This window comes from Podarcis gaigeae (genome assembly GCF_964106915.1).
Source record: "Podarcis gaigeae genome assembly, chromosome: 18".
Lineage (NCBI taxonomy): Eukaryota > Metazoa > Chordata > Lepidosauria > Squamata > Lacertidae > Podarcis > Podarcis gaigeae.
Window position 1 is genome coordinate 1,351,964 of NC_139696.1, and position 15,878 is coordinate 1,367,841.

Sequence of the window (15,878 nt, forward strand, 5' to 3'; positions counted from 1 at the left end):
CGTCATTTTTTCATCTCTGCCGCAAGCCACGGAGAGGGGCCTCCTTTCCAACCCCGTAATGCAACGCAGCGTAGAAACTATTTGAAATGAAATGAAATAAATAGGTTCCCCTAGCTTGAGCAGATGTCTGCTCCTATCATGCCACGGGGCGCTGCGTAAAAACCCCCAAGGATTTCTGCAGGTTCTCTTTTAAACAGAGGCCTTCTTGAATATCTATCGGGCAGGAAGTAACACAGAAATGGGGATACTGTGAGCCTCTGGATGTTGCAAGGCTCTGGCTCCCATCGTCTGTGACCATTGGCCATGCTGGCCGCTGGGAGTTGGAGCTTGTCAATGTATGGATGCTTTAGTTGAGATTCCTGCATTGCAAAGGGGGTTGGTCTAGATGACCGCTGGGTGTCCCTGCCAATCTACGATTCTACGGTTCTTTTGAATCCAGAGAAGTCAATGGGTTTACTACAAGGTAAGTGAGGGAAAGATCGCAACTTCTGATGGTCCTTGCAGAGGCAATAATAACAATAATGATATTTATACCCCGCCCACCTGGCTGGGTCTCCCCAGCCATGCTGGGCGGCTTTCAGCAGAATATGAAAATACGATTCATCAAATATTAGAAGCTTCCCTAAACAGGGCTGCCTTCAGATGTTATCTAAAGGTCAAGTAGTTGTTTATCTCATTGACATCTGGCAGGAGGGCGTTCCATGCGGCGGGTGCCACCACCAAGAAGGCCCTCTGCCTGGTTCCCTGTAACTTCGCTTCTCGCAGGGGGGGAACCGCCAGAAGGCCCTCGGGAGAGGGACCCCGGTGTCCAGGGTGGAGACACTCCTTCATTTCCACTGGGCTGTTTAGGGCTTTAAAGGTCAGCACCAACACTTTGAATTGTGCTCAGAAACGTCCTGGGAGCCAATATAGGACCGGTGTTATGTGGACTCCACTCCCAGTTCCCAGTCTGGCTGCCGCATTCTGGATTAGTTGTAGTTTCTGGGTCACCTTCAAAGGCAGCCCCACAGAGAGCGCGTGGCAGTAGTCCAAGCAGGAGATAACCAGAGCATGCACCACTCTGGTCAGACAGTCCACGGGCAGGGATTGAACCTGAGTTGTTCTGCCCGCCGATGAAACACTCTTAACCACTGAGCATGGTTCCATGTCGGGGCTCAAGGCTTTTTCTCTTTGTCTCCTTTCTTGCAGTGGTGCACGCGGTCCGCGTCGAAGATGGGGCGCTGGAGAACGGCTTACAGCAGCTCAGCTCCTCCGAAGTGGACGAGCTCATCCACAAGGCTGACGAGGTGACCCTGAGCGAAGCCTCGGAGGCGGCCAAGGAACCCCGTAGCAACCCGCCAAGCCAGAAGGCCACCCCGAGGAAGGAGATCACTGGTGTCCAGGCAAAACCGGTGGAAACCCCCAAGTTGATGCCGGCTGGCCAAGGCCCCGAACCCAGCGAGGAAAAGCCGGTCACCATGATCTTCATGGGCTACCAGAACGTGGAGGACGAGGACGAAACCAAGAAGGTCTTGGGTCTCGAAGGCACCATCCGGGCGGAGCTGGTGGTGATCGAGGACGCCGAGAACAAGGCAGCGTCGGCAGCAGGGAAGGATCACGCCCCTCCGAACGGCAGCGCGGTGGCGACGGCTGTCCCCCAGAAGGTGGAGAACCAAGCCGGGGAGCCACCAGCGGCCAACAGCACCGACCCCAAAGACGCAGAGCAAGATCTCGACGCCAAGAAACAGCGCTGCAAATGTTGTTCGGTGATGTAAGGCGCCCCCCCCTCGACTCTACAGCCAATCAGGACTGCCTTCTCTCCCCTCCCTCTCCCCCCATAATTCCCACCTCTTCCACAAACTCCTAGGTTTAATGTGGTTGGTTTTTTTAATTTTTAATTAACAAGACATGCAGTTCCCACCGCTCCCAGAGGTTTTGTTTTTCTGTTCCCTTTAAGTGACTGGGGAAATATTCTAATGCAAGAGTTGGTGGCGGCCCAGCAATGGCCCTGCTACGTCCCATTTCATCTCGATTCGCTTTTTCATAAACGGAACAGATGCGAAATATATTTATTAGACGGCGGCGTCCTCTGCCCCACACCCCTGCTCTGAAGCAGAATCAGTCGGGAAACCTTAAAACGCTGTGGCCAAAGTTTCTTGGACTCACGCTCAACCGAATATGAAAGAAAGGGAATGGGTGCGTTTTGGGATTTCCGCCACTTCGGAACAAACCGGCACGTTTTCCGTCAACGGACTTTCTTTCCGCAGAAGGAAATTTAACATCGATTAAGGAGACTCTTTGTTCTCGTGCTTCTGGGGACCTTTGCAAATCTGCCAACCTTCAGAGATCGCTTTCTGGGATCTCCGAGAACGTCACTGGCCAGGTTCTCATGCCGACAAAAGAATCCGGGCCGGTAAAACCCAGTTTCGCACACACACACCCTGCCCTGCTGATGTTTTAAAAGACGGTGTTTGGGGGGGAGGGAAACCAGGGTGACGGGAATCAGCTGTGGTCTGAGAGGAAACGTCTGGACACTGGGCTTGGCGATCTGCTCCGTCGGCGAGACAATCCCGTTCTCCGCAGCTTCGTGGGAAAGCGTCGTGCGAGTCCCGGAAGAAGTTTTGGGGAGATTGCGATGGTCGGACCTTGACAGCTCTGAGACCGTCAGTGTTGACGTGGCTTCGTTTTCCCTCCTTAATTCTTCGACGGTTACCTCTCTGGCTTGTAAAAATTGTAGGACTGACCGGCGGTTCCGAACCGAAACCTGGTCGGGAGGAAAATACAGGAGAGGCTGGTTGGTTTGAGCAAAACAGGGGCACCGACCGGTCATGTTTGGTGGGTCCTCAGCCCACCTTCTCACTGCAACCAGACCCTCAGGTGGTGACCCTGACTGCTAATTTCCTCTCATTCTCAGTGTTGCCCCTTGTTGAGAAACTAGGAGGTCGGGTGGCCACCTGGCACGAATGCTTTAGCTGAGATTCCTCTATTTCGTGGGTGGGGTTTGGACGAGAGGACCTTCTGGGGTCATTTCCAACTCTATGATCCTGTGAGTTGGCTCCTCTGGTGCCACCTGCTGACATCCTCCTGCCTCACAGACCCAAATTGCCCTGGCGACCACTGCTGGCAAAAGATACTTACTCGCTTAGGTGAGGGCCGGCAAGCGAAGCCGAGAGCGCTAGCTGGGAGGGCCTGATCCGTCCCAATGATCAGCATGGCTGCAGAAGGCTCAGACAAGGAGGTGAGGCAGCTGGGCGGTTCTAGCTAGGCTGGGGAGGCCAGTCAGGTGTAGACAGAGCAGGTGAGCTGGCTGAGGAGCAGGGACAGAAAGGATTTAGATTAGGGGGTGGGCTTCTGGAGATTCCCAGCACCTCTGACCATTGGGCCACCTCTGAGGCTGATGGGAAGCGGAGCCTACTGCAAACTTTTGCTGGTCCAAGGGGCTTGTCATTCCGCTGCCCACCCGCCCCCCCCCTTGCCAAATTTGAAGTGCCAAAGCTGCCAGGGCTTAGGGCGTGTTGCTTGGGTTTCACGGGCCTCCAGAACAGGGTCCCTGCCCTCCCCTGGGGTGCTTTTACGCAAGCAACTACGGCTCACCCTACGGGGTGATCAACCGCCCTCTTTGCAATCACGGGAAGGCCCGCCTAACAGGGGTATCGCTGGGTGCTCTGAAAGGTACGCGCCAGACAAATTTGCACCAGATTTATGTCGGTCAGTGTATATCTGTTTGGACCAGTGTTTCCCCTCGTCAGTCAATGGCTTACTCTGCCCATCAGCTGCCTCCTCCTGCTCTTATGCCCGTCACAAGCCCTGGCTCAACATACTGGAAGGCTCCCAGCCTCCCGCCGCCACCTGTCCCAACGGCCAGCGGTGGCCGCTGTGCCCACATCCGCTTCTGCCTCCCCAGCTATGCAGAGACGTATTAAGCGCTAGCAGCTGTACCTGAAGTTGCATCCGCAAAGTTCATCCCAACCTGCGTCTCCTTTCTGTGCCCCATTTGTGATGCGTGGAAGGCCACCCTCTGTTGACCCCCTTGGTCCAAGCTGGCATAAGGAAGTGCCTTGAGGGATCCCCAGCCTGCTCATCTCATGTCCCCCAATGTTTCTCCCCTGAAAATAGGGGCGTCCTATTCCATCCCCTTCAACGTTTCTCCCCTGAAAATAGGGACGTCCTATACCATCCCCTCCAAAGTTTCTCCCGTGAAAATAGGGACATCCTATTCCATCCCCTCCAACGTTTCTCCCCTGAAAATAGGGACGTCCTATTCCATCCCCTCCAACGTTTCTCCTGTGAAAATAGGGACATCCTATTCCATCCCCTCCAACGTTTCTCCCCTGAAAATAGGGACGTCCCATTCCATCCCCTCCAACGTTTCTCCTGTGAAAATAGGGACATCCTATTCCATCCCCTCCAACGTTTCTCCCCTGAAAATAGGGACGTCCTATTCCATCCCCTCCAACGTTTCTCCCCTGAAAATAGGGACATCCTATTCCATCCCCTCCAACGTTTCTCCCCTGAAAATAGGGACGTCCTATTCCATCCCCTCCAATGTTTCTCCCCTGAAAATAGGGACGTCCTATTCCGTCCCCTCCAACGTTTCTCCCATGAAAATAGGGACGTCCGATGTTGTATGTTTTATTATGTTTTTATATAAGTTGCAAGCTGCCCAGGGTCAGATGGGCGGGGTACGAATGATAAAATCATCACCATCAACATCATTTTTATTGTGAAATAGAACGTCCCTATTTTCACTGGAGAAAGATTGGAGGGGATGTAGGTCCATTTAGACACAACTCCTCACATCTGTTATATCACTGCTCCCAACATGGCGGCTCCAAAATGGGAACAAGAAGTGGGGCGGTGTCTCTCCCTTCCGTTCCTCCCTCTCTGGGGTTGGAAAACGATGTTGTCTTGACAGGGGTTGCCTCTCAAATTTCCACAGACCAAGCCAGTTTTTTCGGGGTGGGGAGACTGGCGAGGGAAAAGGCGGTTTCCCAAAAACCAGTGCCGATTGAAAATATCGAGGAGGAAAATTTGAGCCGAGATAACTACGGTAATTGGGCCCTAAGATGCTTGCAGGATTGCGCTCGGAAGTTAGGACAATGCCAAGCTTATAAACCGGTGTGGGGTTGTTGCATTTACTGCGCGATAAAAGAATAAATTGGTGGGTGGTAGGAGATGCTTGGAAGTCAGGGAGTTAAGATTCCGGGAATCCCTTGGGATCCCTTGTCAAGTTTTCCCCTTTTTAAGGGAAATTCCCTTATTCCGAATAGGATTCCTCACAAGAAAAGGGGGAAGTTGACAGCTATGCCTTGGGTCAATGGAGTCTGGATCCCTGCCACCAGGCAGAGGCGAGCAGGCCCACACATTCCCCCATTTCGTTATGGGGAGCTGAAAAATGGGGGGCAGAAGGGGAGAGTTTTGCAACCCCAAAATAACTTCCGAAACAACATTGGGGAGGCAGGTGCCAAGACCTCCCCAAACGTCCCAGACCAAGAAGTTGACCCCCTCTTAGAACTTTTGCCCTCCCCAAGCCTGGCTTTTAGGGCTGGAGCAGGTGGAGGAGACCTGCCTTCTCAAACAGGCGCCAGACATTTAACGCCAACGCCGTGTCCTTGCTGGACGTGGGGCATCGTCCCCGCTGTCCCCCGCCCTTAGCCACCCTTATCGCGGAGGAGACCAGGACAGCTGGACGTCTACGCCATGCCACCGGCCAGCCGACCTCTTCTCCTGTCCTCAGTGCCACTCCGGAACAGCCAAATGGCTGCGATTTGGAGAAATATACGTGGCGAGAACCTGGACTTATTTGAAGACCATGCGAGGGAACGGTCAGGCAGCCTGGATTTTTAGTAAGGGCACTAACGCGGCTGGCGCTGTGGGTTAAACCACAGAGCCTTGGGCTTGCCAATCAGAAGGTCGGCGGTTCAAATCCCCACAATGGGGTGAGCTCCCGTTGCTCGGTCCCTGCTCCTGCCAACCTAGCAGTTCAAAAGTACGCCAGCGCAAGTAGATAAATAGGTACCACTGTGGCGGGAAGGTAAATGGCGTTTCCGTGCGCTGCTCTGGTTCGCCAAAAGCAGCTTAGTCCTGCTGGCCACATGACCCGGAAGCTGTATGCTGGCTCCCTTGGCCAGTAAAGCGAGATGAACGCTGCAACCCCAGAGTCGGCCACGACTGGACCTAAGGGCCAGGGGTCCCTTTACCTTAACACCAGGTTCTCCGGAGTTGTCACAACTGGTGCGTCCGCCCCCTTCGCTCGCTCCTCTGTCTCATCTAGCGTGTAAGACGTGGGGGTCCCAACTCCACCCCCAAGCCCTCCTTCATGCCCCCGGTCCTCTGTCGCAGATCTAGCCCCCTCAGCTCGCACTTCCCTTGTTTCTCCCCAGCTTTATCGACCACCCACCACCAGCTGTTTCGACGTCCCGCCTCTCCCTGCCACCAACCTCGCCGCTGTTTCCCCGCCGGTTGGTTTGTAATATGCCTGAACAGAGCAAAATAATAATAATAATAATAAAGGTGTGAATCATCTGGGGGGACGAAACCAGATCTGTGGATCTCTCTCTTTGCCTGTCTGAACAATTGGGAATTCCCACACCTCTGTGTTTGATGCACTGATGCTGTAGGCTGAGCCTAGTCCATGCCAGGGAATCGTTGGCCCGCGTCCCCAGATCCGGAGAGAGAGCAAAGAAAGCACCAGGAAAGATTCTTCTTTGGAGGAAAGAATTTATTATCTGTGCACAGAGACAGCCAGCCGAATCACCTCTGGAAAACTGGCTGCCGCGAAATACTCCTTTGCATACATTCTTATACCTTGAAGAAGCTCCCTCCTTCCTCCCAAACGCCCACTAAGAAAAACTCCCCAATCGGCTGGAAAGTTTTCAACTTGTTTCTCTAATATATAATGGCATATCTATATTCTAAGCAACCCCTAAACAGCCCCTATTCTTGCTAAGCGTCCTGTCTCCTCTGCTATCTTGCATTCCTAAAGTAGAAAGCGAGATGGTTATTTCTGGCTCACAGTCTTCTTTGTGTGTTTCTTATCTTGCATTCCTAAAATAGGAAAGCGAGGGGCCCTTTTTACAGGTCTGATTATTTCTTGCTAGCTGCTAGCTAACCATATTTTGCAGAAATCAAATTAGCTTAGAAATTTACTTAGATCCAAGGTACAGAGAATGGAGAAAATCCTTCTTAGGTACAAGGTACAAGATATAGAGAGCATATAGAAAGCAAGCAACCCTTGCCTCTCCCTTCACTCCCTCCTCTTCTTTTGAACAACCTAATACTTAGGTTCGTTCTGGGGCAGGGGTCTATATTCTCTCATGAAAGCAATCACGCGAGGTCCCATCATGCGAGACATCTTCTCCATCATATTTTGCATACATTGCATCAAGCAGGGAGACTGCTGCTAAAACTCTAGCCTGGTGAGGAGTCAAATGCCCAATGGGGTGATCCCCTTCCCAAATTATTGTAAGTCTCACTCTGTCCCTATACTGTGGTAGGATATTCTCAGGTGGGTGAGTTCGTAGAGCAGGTACGTTGGGAGCGCTGCCCGCGGGCGCCCCTCCCATCCAATTCTTCAGCCGTGCGTAGAGGTATCAGCCTCCGGAGTGATACCAGCAGGGCGGTCGTCTACCGGGCGCCTGGAGATGGTCAGCCGAAGGGAGTTATCTGGATCTGGTGTTACTGTCCAGTCGGAAATGGCTTTCTTCACTCGAGTATGGTGGACCCACGGGGTGATGCCGGCAACTTTCACAGCAGTAGGTGTGGAGAGTAGCACAGTGTAAGGTCCCCTCCAGCAGGGCTGTAAGGGGGCTCGCTGCCAGTCTTTCACCCACACTTCGTCACCTGGCTCGAACTGATGGAACGGTTCAGTTAACACACATGGGGTGCGAGCCTGGGTCCACCTATTGAGACGAGAGAAAACTTGGGAGAGTGACTGTACATAGTTATTCAATTGCACATCTTGGCTAGCATATGGAGTTAACATTCTAACATATGGAACTGGTCTCCCAAACATAACTTCAAAAGGCGACAAATGGGTCCGTTTTGACGGGAGACTGCGGACCCTGAGTAACGCCAAGGGCAACATGGTCACCCAATTAGACCCAGTCTCCTGTGCCAGCTTGGACAGCTGATTCTTTAGAGTTCTGTTCATTCTCTCTACTTTTGCAGAACTCTGGGGTCTATAAGCAGTATGCAGCTTCCAGTTGATCTGGAGCGCTTTTGCCAGTCCCTGTAGGACTGCATGAACAAATGCTGGTCCATTGTCAGATCCTATGGACCTTGGCAGTCCATAGCGAGGGATGATTTCCCTAAGCAGGCACCTGGTTACTTCAAATGCCTTTTCAGTCTTTGTGGGCCATGCTTTGATCATCCGGTGTAGGTGCTCACTGCTACCAGCAGGTAGCGGTGCAGTCCACAACGGGGTAATTCAGTAAAGTCCACGACAAGATCTTCCATAGGTGCAGTTCCACTGTGCTGAATCCCTGGGGGAGCCAGTGGTCCGGCTCTGGGATTATTCTTTTGACACAGCAGGCATTTCCTGGAGACCTGGGCTGCCAGTTGGTAGAGGTGGGCTATATAGAAGCATTTTTCCAGCTGCTTGGTTGTAGCATCTGGTCCTATGTGGGTTGAATCATGGTATCTCTGAGTGACCTGCCGAGAAAGGGACTCTGGAATCCTTATCCTGTCATCAGGGGTAAAGTACCATCCTTCTTTGGACAGTGTCAACTCCTGAGCGTCCGCAGTATCCCTTTCCTGCTTCGTATAAGCTGGCTTGTCAGTAGTGCTTAAAATCTCTTCTGGGACCAGTGCTCCAATAACCGAGGCGGGGGCCAGTTCTTGGGCTGCTTCCTTGGCTACTCTGTCTGCCAATCGGTTTCCTCTGGCCACTTCCCCTGGTCCAGTCTTGTGTCCATAACAATGGATAACTGCCACTGCCTCGGGCTCCCATACAGCATCCAGAAGGTTCAATAAGGCTTGTGGGTGGGCCACCTGGTTTCCTCTGGAGGTAAGCAAACCTCTTTCTTTCCATAAGGCTCCATGGGCATGTAAAGTCAGGAATGCATACTTAGAATCTGTATAAATGTTTATCTTCTGTCCCTTTGCCAGGCTCAGGGCTCTGGTAAGCGCAGTTAACTCTGCCAGCTGGGCCGATGTTCCAGGTGGGAGTGACTTTGCTTCGATCACCTGGTCTTCCAGGGCTACTACTGCATAGCCTGCTTTCCGCTGTCCAGTCTCAACAAAGCTGCTTCCATCTACAAACCATGAAGGCCAATGGGGGTTTGCCTCATCTTTTAGGTCAGGTCTGCTGGAATATACTTCATCCATTACTTCAATGCAATCGTGCATCTGCTCCTCACCTTCTCCTACCGGCAACAGGGTAGCTGGGTTGAGGGCGGTGGTAACCTGGAACTTCAAACGCGGGTGCAACAATAGCATCTGGCACTTTCTCATTTTTGCTTGGGAGAGGAAATAGGTACCCTTCATGTCAAGCAGGGCTGGGACTGCATGCGGGGTCACACAAACAGTGTCTTGGCCAAAGGTAAATTTGTCTGCTTTGTTCAGTAGGGTGGCTACTGCCACTATTGCTCTCATGCATGGCGGTAAACCTTGTTCTGTAGGCGTCAGGCGCTCAGATAGGTATGCCACGGGTTGCTGCCAGCTTCCCAATTTTTGGTATAGCACTCCCTTTGCTGTTCCCTGGTCTTCATCCACAAATAGGGAGAAAGGCTTCTCAGGATTTGGGATGCCCAGCGCTGGTGCTTGCTGCAATGCCTTTTTCAGATCCTTGAAGGCATGCTGTTGCTCTTCTCCCCACACAAAGGGGTCCTTTTCAGTTCCTCTGGTTGACTCATGCAGAGGCTTGGCAATTGTGCTGTAGTCTGGTGTCCATATTCTACCGAATCCTGCTGAGCCCAAAAAGCCGCGAAGTTCCCTGCGATTCTTTGGCTCTGGAATCTGGATGATGGCTTGCTTCCTTTCTTCCCTTAGGGTCCGTCGCTGATGGGATATATCAAATCCAAGGTATTTCACGGTGGGTTGACTTGGGGGATAGGATATTGGTTCACAGCCACAGGGTTGGCGAATAGCTTGGGCTTGACTATTATAGGTGGGATGTTCTTTGCCATTCCGGGTGGGTTGCTTTCTGCCCATACACCAGGGTTAACTTCTTGCAGGAGGTCTTCTGGAATAATCCCCTCCTCTTCTTTTATCATCATTAAGCGCCAGTGTTCCCTCATGGGTACCTCTAAGGAAAACTCTCCTGCTTGCCCTGTAGTCATTGTCACTTCTCCTGTCGGTTGGAAGGAAATCTGGGCTTGCAATTTTGATAGCAGGTCTCGGCCCAATAATGGGATGGGATACTCTGGTATATACAAAAACTTGTGTTGGACCACTTGACCGCCCAGGCGACAGGCAACAGATTGCAAGAAGGGGGCTCTTTGTGATTTGCCTGTAGCTCCTATTATGTTGATTGTTTGCTTGGTGGGCTTGGACACTGGTACTGGCAAAACAGAGTGGGCAGCTCCTGTGTCAACCATGAAGGGGATGGTTCGGTTCCCTGTTTGTATTTTGACCATGGGCTCACGGGAACCTAAATCAGCTGGGCCCGGTCTGTCCTAGTATTCTTCCTCCTCCTCTCTCAGGCTCATCGCGGCGGGCTGTCTTTGGGCTGGAGGGTGCCAGGGAGGTCCCTGTCCACGTCCTCTACCCCTGCCTGTATTTGCCGATGTCCAAGGTCTCAGTTCTTGTCCAGGTCCCACGGGGATTGGGCCTGGGATTCGCTCTCCTCGTCCTCTTCCACCTGAGTGAGCCTGTGGGCATTCTCTTTTCCAGTGCCCTTCCTGCCGGCAGATGGCGCACTGGTTCCTCCCCAGACGGCCTTGCCCTCCTCCCCGGGCACCTCCTCTTTCCTGAGGGGTGGGTGCGGTAGCCTGTAGCACTATCAACTTCTTTGCTTGGTACTTCTCCTTTTTCTTTTGTGCCTCCTCCTCCCTCTGATTATCTCTCTAACCTTCACAAAGTTGGTGGGTTTCCTAGCTGCCCTTCTCATACCGTTTAACACATTCTGGCGGTAGGTAGTGAGGGTGTTCTGGCCATCAACAATCTGATAATTCCAATCTGCACTTGAAAAGGGTATATGCTGGACCGTGTAGGTCCGTTCTGCTGCTGCTCCATTAGCCCCTGGAGGTCCTGGTGGGTCATAAACCCTTCTGAGGGGCATTACTCCGGCCCCACCCTTTTTCTGTGCCTCATGGGACTTATGGAAGGCTGCCCTGGTTGCTGCTTCTATCCATTCCCTCTGCCATTTCTTCCCTTGTGTTGAGGAGCATCCTGCTGCAGCCAACACATGGGGGCTAACATCCACTTTTTCTGCATAGGGTTGTACATACTGTTGCAATCTCAAAGACTGATACTGAGTCCACTCTCTCCCCTTCTTTGCTAACTCAACCAATCCCTTTACAAATTCCTCATCATCCTCTTCTTCCTCTTCTGATTCATCAGCCTTGGGGGGTTCAGGCTGGGGGCTAGCTCCTCCCGGGGCCTGGGGACCTGGGTCCAGGGGAGGGGCAGTTGGTGGAGCATAGGGTGGAGGTGGTTTAATGACTTCCCCCTCCTCTTCTTCTGGGTCTGGTATCACTGGGGGCTTTTCTGACTTCCCTGTCGGTCGAACTGCACAAACTGCACTTTGTGGGGCGTTGCCCCGGCAGGCTTTCAACCATGATGGGTTCTTTTCTACATTGGTTTTCCAAGTAGAAATGTAGGGGATCTGGTCTGGGTGGACGTTCAAGATATTTTGATACAGTGGGTTGATTAATTGCAAATCAAAGCTCCCCTCCGAAGGCCAGTTATGCTTTGTGGCTGCTTTCCAGTTGATTAAAAAGCATTCCAGAGGACTACATTGGCTTGCCCAGATCCCATTTTCAGATACCCTGCTCCTAACAGGTTGTAAATTCTTTCACACTCCACACACTACAGCCCTACAATCGCTCGGCCAAGGGGGGCACTAAGCCCCGGCCCACACTTGACAATTCAGTCACTAGGGTATCTGACATGCAACATACAACATACAAAACACATCAATATAATTTCAACATGTAACACACTAAACACATACAACATACAAAACACATCAATATAATTTCAACATGTAACACACTAAACACACCAAAATAATTTCAGCATGCAATACACAAAACACACCAAAATAACTTCAGCATGCAATACACAAAACACAGAAAAATAATTTTCCCCTCTGTTTCCCCCCCCCCCTTTTTTTTTTAAAACCAACAACCAACCATAACCGGCAGCGCTTAGACTTCGACCGGGGCCCAGCAGACCCTTAGCTGCTTTTTCTGGGCACAACAACCAACCATAACCGGCAGCGCTTAGACTTCGACCGGGGCCCAGCAGACCCTTAGCTGCTTTTTCTGGGCACAACAACCAACCATAACCGGCAGCGCTTAGACTTCGACCGGGGCCCAGCAGACCCTTAGCTGCTTTTTCTGGGCACAACAACCAACCATAACCGGCAGCGCTTAGACTTCGACCGGGGCCCAGCAGACCCTTAGCTGCTTTTTCTGGGCACAAAACCCTGGCGGTACTCTACTACACGACCAGGTGAGGCTGATCAGGCCTCCCTCTTTTCCCTATAACCGGCAGCGCTTAGACTTCGACCGGGGCCCAGCCCTTTCCCTTGGGCTTACCGTTTTCTGCTGCAGATTCCCCTCCCTGGCCAGTCCTCTTTCCTCCCTCGACCTGGGTCCTTGCTCTGGAGCGGTGTGGCTGGCTCCCCCCACAAATTGGCAGGGCGCGCGTGGAGCCTGCAACCGCCGATCAGAGCTGTCCACCTGAGGTCGAGCCTGACTCTCCCCAGTCCTCTGGGGTGGGGCAGATTCCCGGTCAGGGAACCAAGATGTAGGCTGAGCCTAGTCCATGCCAGGGAATCGTTGGCCCGCGTCCCCAGATCCGGAGAGAGAGCAAAGAAAGCACCAGGAAAGATTCTTCTTTGGAGGAAAGAATTTATTATCTGTGCACAGAGACAGCCAGCCGAATCACCTCTGGAAAACTGGCTGCCGCGAAATACGCCTTTGCATACATTCTTATACCTTGAAGAAGCTCCCTCCTTCCTCCCAAACGCCCACTAAGAAAAACTCCCCAATCGGCTGGAAAGTTTTCAACTTGTTTCTCTAATATATAATGGCATATCTATATTCTAAGCAACCCCTAAACAGCCCCTATTCTTGCTAAGCGTCCTGTCTCCTCTGCTATCTTGCATTCCTAAAGTAGAAAGCGAGATGGTTATTTCTGGCTCACAGTCTTCTTTGTGTGTTTCTTATCTTGCATTCCTAAAATAGGAAAGCGAGGGGCCCTTTTTACAGGTCTGATTATTTCTTGCTAGCTGCTAGCTAACCATATTTTGCAGAAATCAAATTAGCTTAGAAATTTACTTAGATCCAAGGTACAGAGAATGGAGAAAATCCTTCTTAGGTACAAGGTACAAGATATAGAGAGCATATAGAAAGCAAGCAACCCTTGCCTCTCCCTTCAATGCAATACCCCCTTTAAACAGCCATGGATTCCCCACCAAAGATCCTGGGAAGTATAGTTTCCTGGGAGGCTCCCTGTTCCCCTTGCAGAACTACACTTCCCAGAGTTCTCTGCTGCGACGACTCATAGCTTCCCTGAAGAATCCTGGGAACTAGAGTTTCCTGGGAGGCTCCCTGTTCCCCTTGCAGAACTACACTTCCCAGAGTTCTCTGCTGCGAAGGCTCCTTGCTTCCCCCAAAGAACCCTGGGAACTGTAGCTACGAGGCTCTTGACCCCGCTCTGAGAACTAGAGTTCCTAGGGTGGCTTAACAGCCAATCCTTCTTTCCCAGGGAACTCTGGGTATAGTATGTCTGGGAGGGGACTTGGGGGGCCACACACAGCTCCTGGAGGGCCACATATTAGCAGTGGGTGGGGCCACAGGGAAAGTAGGCGGGGCAACACACGTCAGTCAATCTTCCCTTTGCGGAGTTGGGCTAATTTGCTACATACACACCTTTGCTATCCTCCCTCCAGCCCCAAGCAAGGATTTGAGGGTGCATTGTAGCCAGGAACTCAAGGAACACACAAGGCAGGGCTGGCGAGGGGTGTGGCCTGAGGAGGGGGTGTGGCTACAGAGGGGCGTGGCCTGGGGACAGTTCCGAGGGCCGGAGGGCCACATCTGAGACCAAGGGTACTCCTTTCTGCAGGGAAGCTGGCTTGATGGCTAGCCAACACACCTCATCCTTTGCCACAGATCGGAAGGACGGATTCGCGCCCCTGAGTTTGAAGTTTCACAGTTTGCTAGCAAGCAGCAGTAGAAAGGGATATACCGTATTTTTCGCTCCCTAAGACATCTCCTAGTTTTTAGAGGAGGAAAACAAGAAAAAAAAAAATTCTGAACGAAACAGTGGATGTATGATTTTTGTGGTTCATGCCGTGGCCACAGACATGTGATCTGGTGGTGAATTTGGGGTGACCCAATGCAAAAATCCTGAGGATCCATGTGGATCCGTGCTTTGTAACCACGTTTTTGCACCATTGCGGCCCCACCTAACAGTGGGTGTGTAATATTTTTGGTGCAGGCTGTAGCCATGGACATGCTACGTGATCTGATGGTGAATTTGGGGTGACCCAATGCAAAAATCCTGGGGATCCATGGGCTTTTACCTCCCCCCTCCCAGGCAGCCTCCACTAGCGTCCCTTATTTTGCTGCCCCCCTTATCTCCCTCCTGATCGCTTGCCAATCAGCTGCTCCCTTCCCTCTTGTTTGCCTTAGTGTCTTTTCCTTAGCTGGAGCAGTTTTTTGCTCCTCCTTTTCCTCTAATTTCTCTCCTTATTGCTTTAGTCTTCTTGTTTCCCCCCTTTGCAAGTTTGCTGTCTTTACCTCCCCCCTCCCAGGCAGCCTCCTTTATCTCTGGCGTCCCTTATCTCTCTCCCCGATCAGCAAACGATCAGCAGCTTCGTTTCAACACCCACTTCCCTCTTTCAAAAAACCAGAGCATGATCTGCTTTTTGCCCCTGGGCAATTCGGCTCCAGGGACCACGCATTCGCTCCATATGATGCACAGACATTTCCCCTTACTTTTCAGGAAGAAAAAAAGTGCGTCTTATGGAGCGAAAAATACGGTATTCCGAAAGGAAGGGATTCATAACCAAGTCCCCAAGGGGAGTCCACAGTCACTGTCTCTAGGAGTACACAACCACACATTAAGGAAGGTTCCTAGCCATGCCCCATAGGAGAGTTCAAATGCCCGCATTGGATAGGGTCAACGTCATGCACAATTTATCCGATCTCCAATCCCTGAGAGTAAACTGCACTGAACTCCAAGGTGAAGGTTCAACTTGCAGGACGCGTGGAGCTTTAACTCAATGCACTGCAACTTTTCCGCTTGCAAGCAGAAATGCAGGCGAGGAGCGTTGCTGGTTTAGCCGCCAGCCTGAAGCAGGGACCCCATCAAAGAAAAGGGCAGTAGTACCTAGCCTCTCTGCTCAATTATCTCTAGCTGTTTCCTAAGCTTCCTGAATGTGGATCAACACGAAGCAGAACACAAAAGTCTCGTTATCGTTCACTTGTCAGAGCTGGGGGGAGAGGGCATCAAATTACTGTATTTTTTTGCTCTATGACACTCACTTTTCCCCTCCTAAAAAGTAAGGGGAAATGTGTGTGCGTCTTATGGAGCGAATGCAGGCTGCGCAGCTATCCCAGAAGCCAGAACAGCAAGAGGGATTGCTGCTTTCGCTGCGCAGTGATCCCTCTTGTTGTTCTGGCTTCTGAGATTCAGAATATTTTTTTTCTTGTTTTCCTCCTCCAAAAACTAGGTGCGTCTTGTGGTCTGGTGCGTCTTATAGAGCGGAAAATACGGTATGCCAG

At 51.7% G+C, this 15,878-nt stretch overlaps 1 protein-coding gene across 7 annotated transcripts in view; it reads left to right on the plus strand.

The window, feature by feature from the left end:
- Window positions 1–6,517, plus strand: part of PALM (paralemmin) — a 50,357-nt gene extending 43,840 nt beyond the window's left edge. For 2 of the 7 annotated variants that reach the window (XR_014559733.1, XR_014559735.1), the window contains 2 exons: window positions 1,189–4,099; window positions 4,186–6,517. Coding sequence is in view for 2 of the 7 variants with exons in the window: in XM_083720634.1 (XP_083576760.1) it covers window positions 1,189–1,754 (566 nt within the window). In the remaining 5 variants the exon portion in view is untranslated. Of the gene's footprint in view, window positions 1–1,188 lie in introns of all 7 variants that reach the window. The other 5 variants (XM_083720634.1, XM_083720635.1, XR_014559734.1 and 2 more) reach the window with 4 other exon arrangements.
- The last annotated feature ends 9,361 nt before the right edge of the window (window positions 6,518–15,878 follow it).